Below are 18,772 nucleotides of genomic sequence, written 5' to 3'. Positions count from 1 at the left end.
GATGCCGACGGTGCTTCCGAGGCCCCGGCCACCAAGCGAGCCCGCACCGGGGGCTGCGCCGGAGGCCATGGTGCCCACTGGTACCACTGGGCCTGCTCTGAAGGGGCCTGGCTACTCCGCTCAACGTGAGTGGGAGGCCTAGGGCCCAATGAGGATCGAGGACTACCTGACATGGGCCTACCCTCTGTCCCAGACTTCCCTCGGTGCCGTTACAAAGAGGGAGTCTTTCCGGTCCTCTTGGCATGCCCCGTGGCGGGGAGTGGTGCTGACTGGACAATGGTCCCGGAGGGTCTCCGCGTACTGACGCCGCTGTACCGGGTACCTTCAGAGCGGCGTGCCGGGGTTGGGGCCAGCGCTGACTCCATCAGGATGGCCCGGAGCCTAATGTCCCTTTCTTTTTTAGTCCGGGGCTTGAAAGACTTGCAGATCTTGCACCTTTCGCTGATATGGGTTTCTCCCAAACAGCACAGACAATCTGCATGAAGGTTGCTCCTTGGCATAGAGCACCTACAAAAGCAGCATGACTTAAAGGCTGGGGAGCGGGGCATGCCCTGGCCCGGGCTCAATGACTAATTAAACTAACTGAATTAGCTAACTGACTACAGGTACTACTGAACAAATGAAGAGTTCTGGGGACGAGCTACAGCAAAGCTGGAGCAGAGCAGTTCCGATGCACCTTCACTGGCAGCAAGAAGGAACTGAGGGTGAGGGAAGCGCAGCCCCCCTTATACCATGCCAGGCAGGCGTCACTCCAGGGGTCGTGGGGGGGGGGGGGCGCTCTCCCCCATGGGTGGTCCTAGGGGAAAAACTTCCAGCACCGGTGCACATGGCAAGCACACACACCTATTGTGGAATACACATGAGCAATCACTTGAAGATGAACTCCTTTGTGCCACTGGATTTTGGTTCAGCACTCCCCCGCACCCCCTCTTTTTTTTTTTGGTAAACTGCATGAAAGAAAGCTATTAGAAGTAGTTACTTTACATATTACGGATTACATTTTTTAAAGAGAGAGTACTGTATACGTTAAATTTACCTTTACTACTTGGTCTTCAAAAACTGCTACTTTGCCATCAGCTGTTCCCACCAGAAAAAAATTCTTCTGTTTGCTGAAATGAAATGATAAATTCCAGAATTGCCTCATGAAAGGACGTTCATTAAAGAAGATTTAAAAACAGAAGTGTCTGGCAGATCAGGGGTTTTATTGGTCACTAAAAGTGAACACAGGGCCACATGTCCAAAAATAAGCACTTAAGCTCTGCCTGAGAGCAAGTTAACACATGTGCAAAGTATGTAGCTGCAGGCACAATACAGGTGTCTGCATGTACAACCACCCATTTTGTTAATATTGCTGTGACGTCAGATTTCAAATTGTAGCCCGTAGTACACTCTAAATTATACCTTTGCTTTGAAAAAAAGTTGCTGTATAAACAGGTAACAGAATCGGACATTTTCTGAAGATGGTGTTTGTTTTTTCCATCTTCTGTATTAAATGCCCACAGAGAACCAAACTGGGTTCCTGCCAAAATCCAGTTTTCTTTCTCTGTAGGAAGAGTCACTAAAGCCAAACACAAGATTCTTCCATCTGCAATGTCCTGTGTCAAGAAAAAAATAATTAAAAGCAGCCTGGTTATTTTTCAGCGAGGATTACATGAGTGAATTACATAAAGTAAAAACAGTAGGCCCTTCTGGGAAGATGGCCTTTCTTCCCAATGGAAAGAAATCCCCAATTAGCAGAAGATACTTTCATCTTTTCCTCTGGCAACCTCTGGCATTCAGATAAATGAAATAAATGATTCATAAATAGCGATGATCCATGGCAGGCTGATGCCATGCCTGTCCTTTTAAGAATGCACCATCTGTCTGCCCAATGCTGTGAGAAGGCCAGCATGGTGATCGAACACATTAATTAACTAACTACCAGGAACACATACATTCTCAGCATATAGCAGCTAATGATCCGAAAGCTGTTGTTAGAGAAGCAAAGAAATGGAACTGCACTTATGTTACTTTCTGTGGCACAGTTTAATTGATGGAAATAAAGCAGAGATCTAAAATATTTCATTTTAAAATATCCCCCCCTTCCCCAGAAAGCAGCAGTTTCAAATGTAGCACAGTATCTGCTAGGTCATGCCTGTGTCTCACTACCGTATATTGTGTCACAGAAATCCTTCTTTTAACATGCTCTGTGAGGAGTTGTATCCTGTGCTGGTAGTGACACACATGTGCAACTTTGCACACCTAGCCTGGGTAATCCACCTTCCAGTTTACAAATCTGCTTCTTGTGACAATACTGAATATGGGAACTCCAGAAACTAAATGTTGACATTTGGTGGGTGCATTCCACAGCAGCGAGAGTGTCTTGGGAGGAGTGGGAATTACAAGAAGTTGTGTTGGGCTGCAGGATTATCAGGACTATTGGTCTGTGTTCTGACCTCAGTGCAAAAAGGCTGAGGGTTGGCATACAGCCAGCCCACTGGAAGAAATACATACATTGGTGGTAAGACAATATTGTGAGGGGTGTTGGATGGACAGGAGGGAGAGTAAGATGATCACAGAACCATAGAAATGTGGAGCTGGAAGGGACCTTGAGAGATCATCAAGTCCTTTTCCCCGGGGCCTTTCCCCTGCTCTATATTCCATAAGCTAAACAGCTTCACCTGTCAGGAAGTCTCATGATACTCATATTAAATTCCACTTTACTCAGTTCCATCCCATGACTTCTAGCTATGCCCCTCCCTGAGACACCCTCAGTAATTGCTCTTAAAAAAAGAAGCATTTCTGTGGCCCTTTTGGTCTGAGGATCTCAAAGCACTTTTCAGACATAGGGAATTAAGCCTCAAAGTCCCCACCTTCCTGTCAGTACAGTAACTATCAATTCTAATGTTTTATAGTTTCATAAGGTAAGTCTACACAGCAAAAAACAACAACAAAAACAGACCAGTGGCAGCTGTTTTGCTTCATCTCATGGTATCAGTGCTGATTCTTATATCAAATGCCTTTGGAATTCTTGGCCATGAGACGTAGCTGATATGGCTGTACAGCATGAAAGCAGTCAAAGCTGGGATCTAGGCTTTCCAGAAGCTATACCCTACTGTTAAAATGCATTTAATATGTAAATATAGAAACATCAGATCTATCAATGCCAAGGAGTTAGTAATAAATGACAACTTCACACCTACCTCACAAGTATGGCCATCTGTATTTAAGTCAATAAATGAAACCTGTCCTTTTTTTGTATTTCCAGTACCGATCCAGACCCCTGCCTTCTTGCAGCTTTGATTAGCTGCAACCATGCACTCTGCTGCAAAGGCACTACGTATTGAAATATGTCTCATCAAACAGATAAGTTTTGCGGAGTTCAAAATATCATAAACCTGTAAAGGACACCACAAGATAACAGCCTGTAAATTAACAGATAGTACTTTTCATTCTGAAGGATAACAAAGTACAAGGTATGTACACAGTATCACAGCATGCAATAGTCACTCATGTACTGCAGGTACACAGTCACTATGCACTACATTACTGTTTTTCAGGGGGAAGTAAAGAATACATTTTCCCAATTGAAACTACAGGACAATGTCAATGTGACTTAGTCTCCTAAGTCACTTAAGGCACTTTTGAAAATCTTACCCAATATCACAGAGCAAGGTAGTATTGTGATAGAAGACACACTATGGTAGCTTTTAGAACCATACCATTATAGAAGATGTACGGAGTGGTGTAGATTAACTGCATCCACAATTTTATAACTAGTTCTTGTTGTGTAATGTTAATTGAAAATGTCTATCTGGCATGAATCCTATGTGGCTAGCATATAAGAGTATTAATCACCAAGTAATGAAGTGGCAGAAACATGACTGGATGATTCATGGCAAAATATAAAAGAAAATGGCCGATTTGTATTTTGCACAAATGTTTCTGTTCAAACTAGGGAGGAGAAAATATTGTACTTCTTAGGAAGGGTTTATCTACACAGTGCACTAGTCCGAACCACTGGGGTGTAAATTCTAGTGCACTGGTATGGAACACACTAACTGGCCCCCATGGACCCAGAAGTTCCGTAGCGCATGTTAATGTAGTCCTGTTTGAAACGGGACTACATAATACCCATTATGGAACTTTTAGTGCAGGGTCTACGTGGGCCAGTTAGTATGCAACTTGCTAGAACGGGCTAGAATATACACCCCTCTGGTGCAGACTATGCCAGAGGTTTACACTGCATAGACAAGTCCTAACTTAAATTCACCACTTCCTCTTGAATTGGTAGAGCATAATAAGTCAACGGCAGATGCTAAACTAGAAATAGTATAATACAACCACAAACTACCTGGGCCGATGTAGGTCTTTCCTGAGGGTTTTCTTTCAAACACTTGCTGATTAAACTTTCAACTTCAGGCCAGGGGGCACACCCATATTCTTTCACAGGATCTAAAATATACATTTTGTGCTGCCAATTAGATAATTGCCTAATTATTACAATTTATCACAACTAAAGACTTAGAGTTATGAATACCATTCTTCTTACCAGAATTTCTCACAACTTCTTACAAAGTTGTTCAGAGATACATCCCACACTAGAGTAAAATTTCAAACTGCATAGAGATTAAGTGCTCAACTTCTATTAACAGCAAACTGGAGTTACACAGCTAGAGTGGTTGTCATTACCAACAGGTACATCATGATGCCCAAGGCATCACTGTTTCCCTAATTTTAGAATTGGATCTAAGCGGTAACTGCTGGCGAATGTTGACTTTTTAATGGTGACTTCGGCAATGCCCATGCACTTTGTTTTGAAAATTTACTCGTCTCTGTTAGGCAGAGAGAATGGTATTAAATAGAATTAGAAGAAGTCTTTCATCATATGGGTGAATTTTCAGCACACTGCACAGGAACTCCCAACAACATTTATGGGATTTATGAGGTTAAATTCTCACATAGTGCTTTACCTCATCATCTTAGGCACTGAGAGTTCAAACGCAAAATTTAAATATTAATTATGGTGAATTAATGTTTTCTTTTTGGTCCATCAAAATGCATGGCGATATCCCCAGTATCACCTTATATGGACATGACATTAAACAAGGTTAAAGAATAAAATACAGCCTACAAAATGAACATATTCTCTCTTACACCAGGTCTGAATTTAGTTCTAAGCATACAAAAATCCTGTTTCTTTACAGAGTGCACCGATTTGATCCCTGATGTATCTCTAATAAAGTTACACCAGGGATGATATTGGCCCAATATCACCAAATCTGAGTTTCTCAGTTTGAAAACGGGATGTAATTTTAGAAAAATTCAAAAGCTGCTCATTGTTTTGCATTATCCTCCAAGTAGTGGCCGCGGTCAGACATAGGATACAACACAAGTGGCAATATTTATCTTAGACAGTATGACAATCGCTATAAGAACATATGAATGGCCAAACTGGGTCAGACAAAAGGTCCATCTAGCCCAGTATCCTGTCTTCCAACAGTGGCCAATGCCAGGTGCTCTAGAGGGAATGAACAGAACAGGTAATCATCAAGTGATCCATCCCCCACTCCTGGCAAACAGCTTCTGCCAAAACTATCCTGGCTAATAGCCATTGATGGACCTATCCTCCATGAACTTATCTAGTTCTTTTTTGAAGCCTGTTATAGTCTCGGCCTTCACAACATCCTCCGGCAAGGCATTCCACAGGTTGACTGTGCATAGTGTGAAAAAATACTTCCTTTTGTTTGTTTTAAACTTGCTGCCTATTAATTTAATTTGGTGACCCCTAGTTCTTGTGTTATGAGAAAGAGTAAATAACACTTCTTTGTTTACTTTCTCCACACCCGTCATGATTTTATAGACCTCTATCACATCCCCCTTTAGTTGTCTCTTTTCCAAGCTGAAAAGTCCCAGTCTTATTAATCTCTCCTCATACGGAAGCCGTTCCATAACCCTAATAATTTTTCTTGCCCTTTTATGAACCTTTTCCAATTCCAAAATATCTTTTTTGAGATGGGATGACCACATTTGCATGCAGTATTCAAGATGTGGGCGTACCATGGATTTATATAGAGGCAATATGATCTTTTCTGCCTTATTTTCTATCCCTTTCTTAAGGATTCCCAACATTCTGTTTGCTTTTTTGACTGCCACTGCACACTGAGTGGATGTTTTCAGAGAACTATCCACAATGACTCCAAGATCTCTTTCTTGAGTGGTAACAGCTAATTTAGACCCCATCATTTTATATGTATACCTGGGATTATGTTTTCCAATGTGCATTACTTTGCATTTATCAACATTGAATTTCATCTGCCATTTTGTTGCCCAGTCCCCCAGATTTGAGAGATCCTTTTGTACCTCTTCACAGTCTGCTTTGGACTTCACTATTTTGAGTAGTTTTGTATCATCTTCAATTTTTGCCATCACACTGTTTACCCCTTTTTCCAGAACATTTATGAATATGCTGAACAGTACTAGGCCCAATACAGACCCCTGGGGGACACCACTATTTACCTCTCTCCATTCTGAAAACTGACCATTTATTCCTATCCTTTGTTTCCTATCTTTTAACCAGTTACTGATCCATGAGAGGACCTTCCTTCTTACCCCATGACAGCTTACTTTGCTTAAGAGCCTTTGGTGAGGCACCTCAAAGGCTTTCTGAAAATGTTATACTGTATCCACTGGATCCCCCTTGTCCACATGTATGTTGACCCTCTCAAAGAATTCTAGTAGATTGGTGAGGCATGACTTCCCTTTACAAAAACCATGTTGATTCTTCCCCAACAAATTATGTTAATCTATGTCTCTGACAATTTTGCTCTTTACTGTAGTTTCAACCAGTTTGCCCGGTACTGAAGTCAGGCTTACCAGCCTGTAATTGCCGGGATCACCTCTGGAGCCCTTTTAAAAACAAAATGGTGTCACATTGGCTATCCTCTTGTCATTTGGTACAGTAGCTGATTGAAATGATCTTTCCCTCTGTATGTTCCAGTGTTAAATCTTGAGGAAACATGACATACCTGGTAATTTTCCATGAATTGCTAATTCATCAAATTCATTTGGAAACTTCATGCCTTCAATTATTCTACCTCCTGCTGTTAAAATGTCATAAAGAAGCAAGCCAAATGAATATACATCAGCTTGCTGATTGTAAATAACATTTCCTCTGGCAACCTCTGGTGCTCGAAATCCTGGAAATAAATGATTCATCAATAGTTATGATTTATGCCAGGCTGATGCCATGCCTCTCCCTTTAAGAATAAATACCTCTTGATGAAAAATGCCACAGGAAGTTAACAAAAAATTACATACTATCTCTGAACTGGCAGCAGTCCATATGCTGAAAAATCACAGAAGAAATGAGCAAATGGAAGGTCAGTGTACAAGAAGTATCTGTAAATCAGTTAATAAGCTTCTGTGCTATTAGTCTAACCACCAAAAGAGTTTCATTATTTAATATTGAAAAGGAAGGGCACATCCTGCAGTCCTAAATCAGGGCCTGATATGGGAGTCATGCCCTCAAGTTCATGGCAACTGGCCCAATTCTCATTCACTCTAAGGCAGGGGTCTCAAAAACACGTGGCCCGTGGGCCGCATGTGGGCCGCAGGGCTATTTCCTGCAGCCCACCAAGCGGCCCACGGCCCACACCCCAGCCTACCTCCAGGCCAGGGGTGGACAAACTACAGCCCGTGGGCCAGATTCGGCCGGCAGGATTGCCCCCTGTGGCCCCGCAAGCCCTGCGCTGCTCCCTGAAGCAACCAGCACAATGTCTCTGCAGCCCGGGGGAGAGGGGCAGACGGCTCCATGCGTTGCCCTGGCTTCCAGGTACCGCCCCCCACAGCTCCCATTGGCCAGGAACGGGGAACCGCGGTCAATGGGAGCTTCGGGAGAGGTTCCTGGAGGAGCGGCAAAAGCAGCACACGGATCCCTGTGTCCTTGCCCACATCCTTCCCTCCCTTGGGCCACAGGGACATGGTTTCGGTTGCTTCCCAGAGCGGAGCGGGACCAGGGCCAGGGCAGGCAGACAGGGAGCCTGCCCTGACCCCGGTGCACGCTGCTGCCACCCTGGAGCTGCTCTAGGTAAGTGGTGAGTAGTGTCAGGCTGGAGCCCGAACCCCTCCTGCACCCCACCCCCCAACTCCCTGCCCTAAGCCCCCCTACCACTCCCTGCACCAGCTCCCTGCACTGAGCCCCCTGCCTGCACCCCAACCCCCTGCTGCACCCCAACTCCCTGCCCTGAGCCCCCTGTTGCACCCTGCACCTCAACTCCCTTCCCTGAGCCCCCACCACAGCCTGCACCCCTCCTGCACCCCCTGGGGGCAGAGAGGGGGCAGAGTTGGAGTGAGGACTTCAGGGAAGGGGTTGGAATGGAGGCAGAAAAGGGGTGGGAAGAGGCGGGGCAGGGGCGGGGCCTCATGGAAGGGGTGGAGTAGGGGCGGTGCAGGGGGCAGCGTGGGGGGTGTCAGTGATGCGACCCTTGGACCAATGCACTAGTCCTCATGTGGCCCTCGTGGTCATTTGAGTTTGAGACCCCTGCTCTAAGGCTACTTTTTCATTGCTCTAATAGTGCAAAGGGGCCTTCAAATGGTGTAAATGTGATCCAATTAAAATCAATGGGAGCTGCAGGTGTTCAGCACCTCTGAAAAATCAGAACTCTAAAGAGCACATTACTGACCACGAAAACCCAACCACATTTAAAATATTGTTTTAATAAAATAATAGGCATAAAAATATTCAAACTGAACATATTTGTACAAAAGAAAAAATAATTAAAATCAGTTAATGTAATTTAACTTACATTCTTTTTAACACCCCATTATACTGCCAGCATTGTGTAAAAGGCCCCTTAGTGTAAATGGCAATCAGGCCCAAGGTATATAAATCTGTTTTCATCAGTTATAACATGGTGAGAACCACAGCAATGTAGACTGTTCCTTAACTGTACACTTCTTATGGTGGAATTACAAAATATTGTCTTTATTCTTTTTAACAAAACAAAAAATACAACAAAGCATTTTTTGCCATACCTGGTGTACCTTCTGAGGTTTTTATCCCCATTCTGCAGCAATACTGAGCAATGCCATAATCAGCTATCTTTGCAATGACTGCTGAATTGGGATATAATGTAAAGAGCAGCACATTATGAGGCTTTAAATCACGATAAATGATCATTGAAGAATGTAGATACCTGTTAACAAAAAAGTATTTAGGTGAAAGCATTTAAAATCCATATCTATCTATTTACACTGACTGCATTAATAATACTATAGTAAGCCATGCTATTAATTTTATTTATTCTAACATCAGAAGGAAAAAGTTCACTAATACGATATCAGATTGATGGATTATGGTTTTGGAATTATCCCAATATATCAGTTATTGGTACATGAACAATTTGGTATTATAGTTCAAGACACCTCACCGAGAGGGACACCACCAACTTGAAAAAGAAGCCAATTAAACAAAAAATAAAAGTAGTTTCACCTATACCTGCCCCTGAGCTTCCTTGCCAGATTTTGTAATTTTAAAATCATATTTCCCTAGCCTTTATGAGGACATTCACAGGTTTTCAGGTTAAAAAGAATGGGACAAATTAAAGGTCAAGAGTGCTGGCTTTTTCTCTATTCACATGAATCCCACTTGTGAATAGAAAAAACAAAAAACACAAGAGAAAAGACAATGAATAGACCAAATGTAAAAGTATCGACTGCTTGTGAGTGGTTTTCTGGTTCCTGGCCCTACAGGTGAGTTGTCACTTCGTGCTTTCTGCCTTTATTCATTCACTTGAAAATCGACAAAATAAATAATCTAGACTAAATTTAAAAAAAAAAAGTACAGAATTCTGTCTCTTTTGGGACACACACAAATTAAGAATATATGATAGCCTAGCCTTACAGTTGATTAAGATCTTGAAAGGATAAGCTAATATATGTCATCAGATGCCCAATTAAATAATGATAGCAGATGCCCTTGACAGAATGTTCTTCTTGTAGCCCGTGCCTACAAATCCCTTATGGAAAACTGCTATAGAATTGAATAGAAATAATTACCTTTCTATAGAGTTTTGAATGATCTTACATAATTTAATAGAAGTATACTGCATTGTATACACTGCTTCAAGTACACAGACAGTATTTTATCCTCTATTCAATTAATCGAATATAAAAAGATAGAACTTATTTGACTAAGAATACACCTCCATGGAAGGAGACTCAAGGAAGGGGAAAGAGAAAGCTTTCCTACTTTCAGACTGTCAATATTTTTCAGTGCCAAAATTAGTATGTCAAGAAAATTTACCTTAAACCATCTGCTACATGTAGAGCTATCCTGTGCTGAAGTGTTTTAGTTAAGCTTGAACTATCTTGCTGAAGTAAACGATCCAGAGAACCCTTAGGGGCTAATTCCATTACCAACATCCGGGGACGGATTGCAGCAGCCAGCAAAGATACTAAGCTAGGGTGATGAAGATGACAAAGCACTGCAAGCTCCTGTAAATTGTAAAATCAAGTGAAATACTGCATGTATTATAATATTGATAGTTCTGGGTGAACTGTGTTTGTTTCAACAATATTAATCACTAAAAGGCAGAAAATTCAGAATTAAGGCAGAGACTGTGCTTAAACGTGATCAAACCCTTCACTATCGTGGTTTTACTAGCGCTGCAATATAAAAAGAAGCAACATTTCTTACTTGTCGTAAGAGTCTGAGGGAGGTATGTTTATTAAAAATCTTTACAGCTACTTCTTCTCCACCATATGATGCGCGGTACACAGATCCAAAACCACCGTCACCTTTTCAAAAAGAAAATGGAAGGGAATATAAAAAAATAAAAGAACATCAATCTTTTCTCAAATTGACTGGGCCTGACTCTAAAAAGCACAGAGCATAAGCCAGTGAGAGTCATGTGTGCTCAGCACATCTGAAAAATCAGGGCCCTAACATACATATTACTCGAAGTTAAAAAAAATGCTCTATAATTCAGAAGTATCTTTTAGCAGCACAGTAGACAAATCAAATAGAAAAAAAACCCAGGTAAAATGTTTTCAGTATGTTTCATAATTTAGACCGATAGCTTAAGTTACATAAACGTTACACTTTTAATATCCTTGCCACATATTGGGTATATAGAGGAGACAAAAATGAATATTCACCCAACAGAAATTCAGGAGCCTGGTCAAATTCCAATTCATCATTGTTCAACATGATATTTCTAGGCAAATCAGCCAATATCAGGTCAGGAGCAATCTGGGCTATTGGAATGGTAAATCTTGGTTGATCTGGATTTACTAAGAGATCACCTAAGTAAGAAAGAAAAAATATGAGATGCAGTTGAAAAGCAGAGAAAATAGCATATTCACCACACTAAACCGAGTGAAGCGTACATATATTCAGTTGTCACTAGTTAGTACACATATGCAAAGTTCATATGAAGTGCAGTAGTTGTATACATAAATAGAGAGAGATACCTCAATTTATATACATTTCTTGCATGTGTAAATAATTCCAAACCATGGTTTAATGGCATATGCAGTGGTCAACATTAAAAACTAGCCTTTGTCAAGAGTTACCATACAGCATTAAGCTAACTGAGATACCACATTTTTTCTCTATACCTAGAATAGGAAATAACTCTAGTAAATGCGTGGTACCTGTTGGCTAATATTGCCTTTTTAAATTGTGTCCATTGTACAGGATCCAATCAACAGAACTAATGTCAACTGCAGGACTAACATGAGTCAGAATAAATCACATGAATAATGAATTGCTGGATCAGGTCCCACAGATGTGTAGGCGAGTGTCTTTCAACCCTCCCACTTTGTACAGCAGTGCAGGGGCTAGCCACAGTCTGGCCCGTACTGTATTGTAATACAAAGACATTAGGACAAAAAAGTTGTGGTTGTTGAACCACATTATGAGGATGGTTTTGTTTATTTTAATCAAGCGTTCTTAAATAATGTGAGGTCTCTAAATGCTATGGCTATGGGCATCATGTACAGTAACTCCTCACTTAACGTCTTCCCGGTTAACACTGTTTCATTGTTACACTGCTGATCAGTTAGAGAACATGCTTGTTTAAAGTTGTGCAATGCTCCCTTCTAACATTGTTTGGCAGCTGCCTGCTTTTCCACTGCTTGCAGAAAAAGAGCCGCCTGTTGAAGCTAGCTGGTGGGGGCTTGGAACCAGGGTGGCCTGGCAGCCCCCTTATCAGCTCCCCACTTCCCTATATTCCCTGTGCAGCAGCCACCCAGCAGGCTATCAATTGCCAGGCAGTTCAGCTGTCCCTCCCCACATTGCCGTGTGCTGCTCCTGCCCTCTGCCTTGGAGCTGTTCGCGGGAGCCTCCTGCTTGCCATTTGTGTGGGGGGGGAACGAGGGGTGCTAATGTGAGGGTGTCCCCTTTTCCCCCACTCCTGCCCCCCATCTCCACAGAGAGGGGGGGGGGACATGACAGGGCTCAGGAGAGAGGGAGCTTGCTGGCAGCAGCTGCTGTCTCAACTTGCTGATCTACTTAAAAAGGCAGTGTACTTAGAGTGGGGTCAGCGTACTTAAAGGGGCAAAGCATCTCTCTCTCTCTCTCTCACACACACACACACAAATATGTTAGTCTTCAAGGTGCCACCGGACTCCTTGTTTTCATACACATGGTATGGGTCTCTGTCTCTGCCATGCAGTCTCCACTCCCTCCATTTGTGCTCCCTTGTAGAATGTGAGGCTACAATAACAACGAGTTAACCCTTGAAGGCTCAGCCGAGTTCTAGTTTATCATTTAGCAGTAAGGCATTCCCTGGGAAATATCCCACTCTCTTCCACCTTCTGACTTCACCACCTCAACCAAGCTTCACAATCATCATTGCTGTGTACAGTATTAAATTGTTTGTTCAAATCTTATGCTGTGTGTGTGTGTGTCATTTGTCTGGCGAAAAAAGTTTCCCTGGAACCTAACCCTCCCTATTTACATTAATTCTTATGGGGAAATTGGATTCGCTTAACATTGTTTCACTTAAAGTAGCATTTTTCAGAAACATAACTACAACATTAAGCAAGGAGTTACTGTATAAATATTTATTTATACGGGTAATCTAATTAGCTTAATTAAAACATTATATACCTTCTTCAGCTTTTTCAAGTAAATCATCAAGTAATATTTTTTGGTGCTCTTTGCCATCCTCAAAGCTACACAAAGCCCATTTCTTCAACAGAGTTTCCCCTTCACCACATACATCGATATCCAGTAAACCTGGAAACCATTCTTCCATAAGAGAATCAATGTGATCCACAACTTGCCCCAAAAGGATACAACCTGTAAAAAGCCCCAAAAAAGTAATTAGAACCACCGTCTCATATCTCCGATTATAAAAACATACTGCATGTTCTAAAAGGAGCAAGCAAAATGAAGAAATGCACCAAGCATAACTCAAACAGCAGATACAAGAACATATTCAGGAATAATTTAACCTTTTCTGCAAGAAGGAGCTGTAATTTTCAAAAAACTGTCTGGATTGCTATCAAATACTGCTGATTCCACTAGACAGTAAGCTTCAGGAGACCAGTTCAGGTAAACGCCTTGTCTCCAATACATTCTATTAGGACGAAGAGCTCGTTCTAGGGAAAACAAAGTTAGTCAAAGTCAGACCTTTAATATGAACTCTTCTATAAACTGGGCTGAACATTCCAAAAATACTATTGTAAGCATATACTTGTGGTTTTATAGATTTATACAACACAAACAACCAATGCATCTTTGCATGCAATTGTGCATCACCAGAAAAGCTGAACATCCTAATCACATTTTTGACCATTCCACCGATGCATATACAAGAATACTAAATATTGACTCAGCTCATGGACTAGTTGGTGAATGTAGGTAAAGTACAGACCTTGAAGTGCAGGCAAACTGGAGTCAAATATAAAGTTTCTTAGGCAATAAATGAAATCACTTGGTGTCTTCCATTTTCTCCCAGGTGGACATGTCTACATTACATATGCACCATAGCCTGATGTGACTGGAATGGTCTGCCCAGGGGAGATCAATTGCCAGAATAGCAGAGGTGTATTAAGTAAAATTTGAAGAGCATTACCAAAGATACATTTGTGTGAATCGTCTAGCTGCAGCTAATGCTCATATGTTATTAAAAATTAAAAACCCCAGTGAACTGAGAAGCGGTGGGGGGAGCAGGCCCTTCATATGGACTGAGTGATTTAAAAATGGTTCTGATAAAATTGGAGTCTGCAGAATTTTTTTAAAAGGGGGAAGAAATGGGCATCAGCAAATGTGTAAGGGCAATTAATTTCACGCCCCAGGAGCCAACACAACAAAACTTGTCAATGGTAGAACTCCTAGAAGGAGATGGGTGTCAGAGTGCATATATCCCCCAAGATGAGACTCAGAGGATGTGTTCAATATAGCCAGGTTTTTCCCCATTAATGGCAGAATTCTGTCATACAGCCATAACCCTGTATTGGGTGCCATATGAAGGCACACTACCTTAGCAGGAAATCCAAGAGGCACCAGGTCTAAGTAGGTACAATGTTTTTTAAAGATGTGGGGGGGTCTTCAGTGACTAACAGCAACTGCATTACCCCCGGTGCAGCATCTAATCCCCTCTATGCTCAGCCAGCTCCGCTGGGTGATGTGGCATAGGAGGAGACAATGGCTCTACATCCTCCCTTCTTTTTCCTGCCATTTTTGCAGAAACTAATCTCATCAGTGCTTAAATGCAAAGATTCCCTTTGTGTCTGGCGTGTGTGCGCACACATGGTGGGCTGGGGAGAGAGGGAACACAAGAGAGCAAGAGCCTGCTTTCATTCTCCCTTTCTCACTCACACAGAGGGCAGGCACAAAGTGTTCCTAAGAGTTTTTAAATTACAAGTACTGGCCACTATTTTGTTTTCTTACACTTGTAAAATGGCCAGAGATGAGCCCAAAACAAAAATATAACACACAAAATTTCAAGGAAGTAGTAGGAATTAGGATTTGAATCTGTAGACCTGAATTCAACCCCTTGGCTGCTAGGTGTACAAGGTAAACACACACATTGATAGTTTTAAAGTTAAATGTCAGTACCTCTTCCTGAGAGCATGTAAGGAGACACTTCAAGCAACCTGTTGATCAGTCTGGACCAGAATCCCATGGGAAAGTATGGCATCTCATACAGCCTAATGATGATTCCTGAGTTTTCACAGTGGGGAAGTTCTATAACAGGTCTGTGATCAGACAAACTGAAAGAAACAGGAACATTATTTTCCAGTATTTCATAATTTACTACTTCCAGAATTATTAAATACATAGACTAAAGTGAGAATTATTGTACAGCTGATTATGTTAGCTATATTGATGAATGAATGTCAGAAATGAATGCACCACCAAATCACATAAGCAGGGGGCAGATTATTGGGGTTTATCTGTACTAATGTGTTTATTTATTTTTCATGTTAATGGACAATTTCTGCTCAATTTAAACCGCATGCAGTCCCAGTGATTTCGGGGAACTATCCAAGGATATAAGTGTGTGAAAAAATTATGTACATATAATTCTTATAGATAATTCTTATCTTGCACTTATAACATCACACATCCAAGGACTCTGAAGAGTTTCAAAGGAATAATCCACACAACACTCCATCCTTTAAGGAAGGTAAGGATTAGTATCTACATTGCACTGATGTAAAAACTGAGGCAGAGAGGCCATGTGACCTGTCATAGCTCACGCAAAAAGAGGGTGTCAGCACTGGCATTACAACTCATAACTTCGGATTTCCAATACTATAGTTTAACCATTAGACGATTCAAAGGCATAATGCCTCCAGGCATCACTGCGTGGGCAGTGCAACTCCTCCCAAGTGTGGTCCTGACTTAAACTAAACAGTTTATAAATACTAATGTTTATGACTTATATTGAAATGAGTACCTGTATATACTGGTACTATCTGGAAGATTTGATCATTAGTAGTATAGGATATTTTGCTATTGTGGTCTCATTGTAAAAGAAATTGTATTCTCACAAAATATTTTGCCTTTTATATGTGCCATTTTCCATTGTGCTAATGGTATACAACTAGTGCCCTACCAAATTCATGGTCCATTTTGCTCAATTTCATGGTTATAGGCTTTTAAAAGTCATAAATTTCATTATTTCAGCTATTAAAATCTGAAATTTCATGTTGTTGTAACAGTAGGGGTCCTGACTCAAAAAGGAGTTGGGGTGGGGGTCGCAAGGTTATTGTGGGGGGGGGTTGCGATACTGCTACCTTTACTTCTACGTTGCTGCTGACAGCGGCGCTGCCTTCAGAGCTGAGCAGCTGGAGAGCAGCGGCTGCTGGCTGGGAGCTCGGCTCTGATGGCAGAGCCGCTGCCAGCAGCAGCACAGAAGTAAGGATGGCATGGTATGGCCACCCTTACTTCTGTGCTGCTGCCTGCAGAGCTGGACCCTCACTCAGCAGCTGGCACTCTCTGGGCACCCAGCTCTGAAGGCAGCAGCGCAGAGTAAAGGGTGGCGTGGTACGGTATTGCCACCCTTACTTTTGTGCTGCTGCTGGACGGGTGCTGCCTTCAGAGCTGGCTGCCTGGCTAACAGCCGCCGCTCTCTGGCCAGCTCTGAAGGCAGCACAGAAGTAACGGTGGCAATACCGTGACCCTCCCTGAAACTCCCTTTTGGGTCAGGATCCCAATTTCAGAAACGCTGGTCTCTCCCATGAAAATCTGTATAGTATAAGGTAAAAGCACACAAAAAACAAGATTTCATGGGGGAGACCAGATTTCACGGTTTGTGACGTATTTTTCATGGCCGTGAATTTGGTAGGGCCCTAGATATAACTTTGTTTACTATAAGATCAGTTTCACTTTTATGAAAGAAATTGAGTAGTATACCAATCTAGCATAATCAGTCAAAGTCTTGCTCACTAAGGGGAAATTGCTTTGATATCAAACAGCTAGAAATGTCATTACAGCCTGAGAATATCAGAGTTTTTGATCTTGATACATTTCCATGGCACATTTGTGGTTTTAGCTCTTTTTTACCTGCTTGGAACAAGTAGTTGATCTTCTCCTAATGGCAATGCAATTTGGAACTTTTCCAGAAGCTTAAAGTATTGTGACATGTAGATCTTAGGGAATCTGCTCTTCTTTAAAAGGAATTTTTCCACATCTGAACGCTTTATAATTCCCTTAGGGTATTTAGGAAAGCCTTCCACTTTCACTGTCAAAATCTTTTAAAAAAGTAAAATAATTTCAACTCTGCAGTCATAATTGGATTGCATTTTTCTGACAAAAATAGTTTTCTGCAATATATTACTAACATTACTTACAAAAATTAATAATCCTATTCATAGTAAAACTCAGCATTTCAGCAATGACAGCCATCTGAGCACAAGCTAACAGTTCTGAACAATATATCCCAGGATACCATTTAGCTACCTTTTCATTCAGTGGTGTAGTAGTGTACTTTAGTGGCTCCACCTACTGCATATCATATGGGAGATTATTCCACACGTTAGTTAGTATAGAACAAACCTTCAAAGATTTGGAAGTCTGAATAAACATCTAAAAGTTTGGAACCTTTTCTAAACTAACTAAACCAATTGTGGATCCTTTCCAGGTAGGCCCTCCTAGCAGTCCTTTTGCCCCTCGCCTGTCCCAATATACAGGTCAGTACAACCCATCCTCTTCTTCCTTCTATAGCAGGGTCCAATTACCCTTCCTCTCCAACATTCTAGGTTACTGTTATTGCTTTGTGCCAGAACTCCAAGCTTTAACAATTTGTTGCAGGATTATGCTGCCTCTCACCTGGGATCTCCATTTCATTTTACACATGTACTGGGACCTAACTGACTGTGAGGACTATGCGACATCAGAGAATAAGAGAACTGAGAATGGAGGCATTGGTGTAAGCTTGAACCCTAGAATGCATATTTAAAAGGCAACAGGAGAAGTCATGCAGGCCAAACTGGGGAGCTATGAAAGGGAGTGGGTCATGAAACTGGGAAGAAACAGAGGAAAATGAGACCAGGTCAGCTACAGTAGTTGGGGATGGAGAAAAGAGTTGAATAAAGGGATACATAAAATATAATGAGAAGCTAACCTGTGCCATGATTTTACACAGCCACTTAGGGTCCACAAAATACAGATCTGTTAGCTGGAGTGCTGGGTCTTGAAAATGTAGCAGTACGCCTATATAAATAATACTGTAATTAGAATAATATCACACAACATCTATATGAAACAAAAGAAAAGAAGGACGTTGCTTTTAGACAATTCTGGGCTGCCTTTTTCCTGCTCTTCTGGTTAAGGGCATATTAAATGGTGGATACTTTTATCAAACTTAAGTGTAACTCAAGATATCTGACTGCAGTAATGAAATGGTCACCTTTTCCATTATTTCCAGGTGTCGTATTTATAGTCATAATCTGACCTACTCCTTTCAAATATCTAATATGCTCAATGTGAACACTCAGTGTTGATTATTATTTTAATCTAAGTATGTTCAATTATATAGTTCTGAGATAATGTGTTAACTATGTTGTATAACTGCTGTCCTAGTCACAGGCTATCCTAGTGATCTTATTTTTCCTCCCGAATCCTCTTCTCTATTCTGCAGGTTTATTACTTTCAAATAAAGTTAAGAGACATAAGCTGTTAGCAGATTAGTCCTTCACATGATCGTTCCCTTAGGTTATAAAATTTTGAGATAAAATGAAATCATAAACAAGAATAACAGCACCAGGAGGATAAGGTGATAATAGCCAACATGTAAGGTCAAGAACAAATCATTTCAGACCAAACCAATTA

The 18,772-nt window shown here is 41.5% G+C and overlaps 1 protein-coding gene across 12 annotated transcripts in view; it reads right to left on the bottom strand.

The window, feature by feature from the left end:
* LRRK2 (leucine rich repeat kinase 2) overlaps positions 1–18,772 on the bottom strand; it is a 151,408-nt gene that overhangs the window by 47,758 nt on the left and 84,878 nt on the right. For all 12 annotated transcript variants that reach the window (XR_012156822.1, XR_012156823.1, XM_073328432.1 and 9 more), the window contains 14 exons: positions 18,066–18,154; positions 17,006–17,193; positions 15,053–15,207; positions 13,444–13,590; positions 13,097–13,288; positions 11,140–11,286; positions 10,679–10,779; positions 10,286–10,476; positions 9,016–9,176; positions 7,008–7,178; positions 4,334–4,434; positions 3,183–3,377; positions 1,402–1,595; positions 1,037–1,109 (listed from right to left, as the gene is read on the bottom strand). Coding sequence is in view for 10 of the 12 variants with exons in the window: in XM_073328432.1 (XP_073184533.1) it covers positions 1,037–1,109; positions 1,402–1,595; positions 3,183–3,377; positions 4,334–4,434; positions 7,008–7,178; positions 9,016–9,176; positions 10,286–10,476; positions 10,679–10,779; positions 11,140–11,286; positions 13,097–13,288; positions 13,444–13,590; positions 15,053–15,207; positions 17,006–17,193; positions 18,066–18,154 (2,105 nt within the window). In the remaining 2 variants the exon portion in view is untranslated. The remainder of the gene's footprint in view (positions 1–1,036; positions 1,110–1,401; positions 1,596–3,182; positions 3,378–4,333; positions 4,435–7,007; positions 7,179–9,015; positions 9,177–10,285; positions 10,477–10,678; positions 10,780–11,139; positions 11,287–13,096; positions 13,289–13,443; positions 13,591–15,052; positions 15,208–17,005; positions 17,194–18,065; positions 18,155–18,772) is intronic.

The sequence above is a fragment of the Lepidochelys kempii genome, chromosome 1, assembly GCF_965140265.1.
Source record: "Lepidochelys kempii isolate rLepKem1 chromosome 1, rLepKem1.hap2, whole genome shotgun sequence".
Lineage (NCBI taxonomy): Eukaryota > Metazoa > Chordata > Testudines > Cheloniidae > Lepidochelys > Lepidochelys kempii.
This window is presented reverse-complemented; position numbering and strand designations above follow the sequence as displayed.